The 3,749-nt window shown below is 40.7% G+C and overlaps 1 protein-coding gene across 1 annotated transcript in view; it reads left to right on the top strand.

The window, feature by feature from the left end:
- Positions 1-215: 215 nt before the first annotated feature.
- Positions 216-3,749, top strand: part of LOC107579170 (contactin-3-like) — a gene marked incomplete at both ends in the record, with an annotated part of 4,436 nt that continues 902 nt past the window's right edge. The window contains 4 exons of the mRNA XM_016265031.1: positions 216-286; positions 596-830; positions 2,959-3,068; positions 3,482-3,668. Of these exons, the coding sequence (XP_016120517.1) occupies positions 216-286; positions 596-830; positions 2,959-3,068; positions 3,482-3,668 (603 nt within the window). The remainder of the gene's footprint in view (positions 287-595; positions 831-2,958; positions 3,069-3,481; positions 3,669-3,749) is intronic.

Below are 3,749 nucleotides of genomic sequence, written 5' to 3'. Positions count from 1 at the left end.
GTGAAATTCACTAGAAACAAAGCCAGTTAACTGAGATGCTGCCCACAGAATCTTTTAAAAGCAGTTGCTAAGGGACCGGAGCTTTGTTTCATTTGATACTTGTTAATGAGGCTTTGAGTAAAAGAAAAAGAAAAGCAACAATGAGGAAGGCAGGGGCTGCATCTATCCGCTGTACTGAAAACATGGCTGTTTTTTCTTTGTTTTTCTGTACGCAGTTCCTGACACGGCCCCCACCGATGTCGGAGGTGGGGGTGGCTCCAAGTCAGAGCTAGTAATAACATGGGAGGTAAGTCATCTGTCTATATTATCACTCCCTCTGTGCGAGGTAATAGTTTTGGCTAATTAAATGGAATTGAATGGGGGTGTTTATTGCCTCAGTCAAAGCCAAGCCTGTTTTCCATCTGGGCCCTTTACTCCCGTAATGGCATTCAATTCAAATTTGGTTGTATATTAGAAAGCGGTTCATTTGCGCTCTCAAGAGGTTGCATCACTTTGCGAAAACTGTGTGGGATTTGGAAAGGCGCTGGGTGTGAACCTGAGGCTGGATCTGGTCTGTATGTTTTAATATCACTATAGTTTCTTGTTTCCCTCCCAGCCTGTGCCTGAAGACCTGCAAAACGGAGATGGTTTCGGCTACATCATCGCTTTCCGGCCACTGGGGGAGGTCAACTGGACACACGCCGTCACCTCCATACCATCCCAGTCCCGTTACGTGTACCGGAACGAGAGCATCCCACCCTTTTCTCCATTTAGCGTCAAAGTGGGTGCCTACAACACCAAAGGCCAGGGACCATTCAGCCCCGTTACCATTGTGTTCTCGGCTGAGAATGGTGAGACTGTCAATCGCATTACGAGCAGCGCACAAAAGCTTACCTTTTCAGTCATTTAGCAGTGTTTTTAATGGATTTTTCTTTTCGCTATGTATTTATTCATCTATTGTAAGGTGCATAAAACATTGAAAGAACAGGCTGGAATTGATTCCTTTAGCACCAGCAATTATGCGTAGCACTGAAAGAACACGGCTCATTTTATAAAAGCGGGATACTGTAGGATATAGATTTAGATTATGTAATGTTGTATCATTTTATGGGGTTTTCCAACACTGTTGGTGGCTGTTTTCTGTTCTTTTAGCAGTAATTTACCCTTTTTAACAGGAAATACAGTATATTTTATATTTTGCTAAATGTCCAAGAATCCATCTTTTTATAGTAACTACAAAGTAAAGCATGTACTATAATGGCTGTACGTGATGTTGTGTTGTAAATGTCAAGTGGTTTTAGCTCTGGAATCTCATGCTCAGCAGTGTGGGAATCTTTCAGCTAGTTAGGATCAGTTTGAGATGAGCTATTACAGTGTGGAGTGACGGGCAGACAGCGGTGTGTCAGGAAGCTACCGCATTAATTGAATTCCTGTACAGATAATGTTCCTTTATGTCACTCAACTATCCTATTAAAATAAAGGCTAGTAATTTAGAGACAAAAGATTTTGCATCAGTCATTTATAAATTATTTTTCATCAGCCTCTGATTTGTGCACTGATGATTATGCTTTTCTTTTTTTCCTCATCTTGTCTCTTCTCTTCTAGTCTTGTCTTGTCTTTTTTGCACCTTTCTTCTTCTCTTCTTGTCTCCTTGTGTCTTCCGTTCTCCTGATCTCGTCTTTTTTTTGTTTTATTTCATCTCTTCACTTTCAGTTTTGTCTCATTTTGGTCTTCTCTCCTTGTAGTTGTGTCTCTTCTCATCCTGTTTTTTCATTGTTTTATCTCATCTCTTGTCTTTCAGTTTTATCTTGTTTCATCATTTCATTTTTTGTCTTCCTGTCTCTTTTCTTCTCTTTCCTTTCAGACTTGTTTCAGCTACGCTCTTTGTTGCATCCTGTTCTTCTCTTCTCATCTTCTCTAGTCTCTTTTCTTATCTCGTCTTCTCATTTTATTCTCATTTATTCTCTTTCAGTTTGGTCTCGGTACATCCGTCTTTGATGCATCCTCTTTTCTTCTTGTCTACTCTCTTTCAATCTTGTCACATTTTGGTCTTCTCTCCTCATAGTCTTGTCTTTTCTCACCCTGTCTCATCTAATCTCTTCTCTTTCAGTGTTATCTCATTTCATCTTCTTCTCTTGCCTCGTCTCTTTTTTTTCTTTCCTTACAGTCTTGTATCGTCTTTTCTCTGTTGCATGCTAGTTCTTCTCTTCTCGTCTCCTCTAGTCTCTTCCCATCTCTAAATCTCTTTTTTTCTCATCTTATCTTCTCTCTTTTCTCATCTTGTTTCATCTTCTCATTTTTTCAATTCTCGTCTTTTCTGTTCTCTTCTCTTTCCTTTCAGTCTCATTTCAACTTCTCCATTTTGCATCTTAGTTCTTGTCTTTTTATTTTCTCTAATCTCTTCTTTTCTCTCTGTTTTGTCTTTTCGCGTCATCTTCGCTCTTTTTGTCTCATCTCACCCCTTTCAAGTTTGTCTCTTCGTTGTATCCTCTTTCTTCCTCTTGTTTCTTCTTGTCCTGTCTTATTTCATTTCATCGCTTCTCTTGATCTTCTTGTTTTCTCTTTTTGTCTCTTCTTGTCTCTTCTCGTCTCATCTAGTCTTCTCTGGTCTAATGTTTTCCCCTTCTCTTTTTTCAGTCTCATTTCAGTTTCTCTCCTTGTTCCAACCTACTACTTCTCTTCTCTCGTCTTTTCTGTCTTCTCTCGTTTTATCTCATCTCTTCTCATAGTTTTGTCTCATTTATATCTCTCGTCACTGCATCCTCTTCTAATCTCTATTCTTTCAGTCACATTTTCATCTTCTCGTTGTCTCATTTTGTTTCATCTCGATTCTTCTCTTTTAGCTTTGTCTTATTCGTCTTATTTTGGCCCTTCTTTTCTCATATTTCCTTATCTCTTTTCTTCTCCTTTGTTCTCATCTCTTTGCTTCTTTTCTGTCTTTATGTATTCATGTTCTTCTCTTTTTATCTTTCCTCTCAGAGCCCAGTGGCGTTCCAGACGGCGTGTGGGCCAGAAGCATTTCTGCCACTGAAATTGAAGTGAGCTGGCACATTCTCAGCGCTTCCCCAGAAAGAGTGTTGGGCTATGAGGTGCGTCCCTTCTTCTAAATGGAAATGACTCTCTGTCCGGTTTTGAAATGCACCGTGGGTTCTGTCAGAGCCTGTCATCTCCCACGCTGCACCTCAAAGTTCCCTCTGTACCCATGGAAACGCTCCATTTGAAAATAAGAATAGGGTACCCTGTTCTTACCGTATGCATAGGAGGCCCTCTCTTCCACATGGGCGAAATGGCTTTTCTTCATCCTTTTTAAGGACGCAGAGAACACATTACACATTCCTCTGTGAAACTCTTCATCCATGTCACCCCAAACCCACTGTGTGGAAAAAGTGAAATACTCCTGTATAATAATTCTCCTGCACTGAACATAATGGCACCGTAGCATTATATCCGCGAGGTTTAGATCCCACAGGCTGTGCTTTCTCTCCATTGCTCTTGAAATCAGGTGGTGTACTGGGAGGACGATACAAAACCAGAGACCATGGGCAAAGTCAGAGTGTCTGCCAATCAGAACAAGGTTAACATCAGCGGTCTGAGAGGATACACTCAGTATTTCCTGACAGTGAGTTCTTTCAACACAGCAGGAACTGGCCCTCTTTCTCCCACCATCAATGTGACCACCAAGAAGTCCCGTAAGTATACGCTTTTTAAAATTCCCAGTTTATTTAGGCATTGCCACTGCAGGTATATAAAACCAATTATTCGTTGTTGTT

Source organism: Sinocyclocheilus grahami, unplaced genomic scaffold, assembly GCF_001515645.1.
Source record: "Sinocyclocheilus grahami isolate Dianchi unplaced genomic scaffold, SAMN03320097.WGS_v1.1 scaffold14907.1, whole genome shotgun sequence".
Lineage (NCBI taxonomy): Eukaryota > Metazoa > Chordata > Actinopteri > Cypriniformes > Cyprinidae > Sinocyclocheilus > Sinocyclocheilus grahami.
Note: the sequence above shows the minus strand (reverse complement) of the source record. Positions and strands in the feature narration are given on the sequence as shown.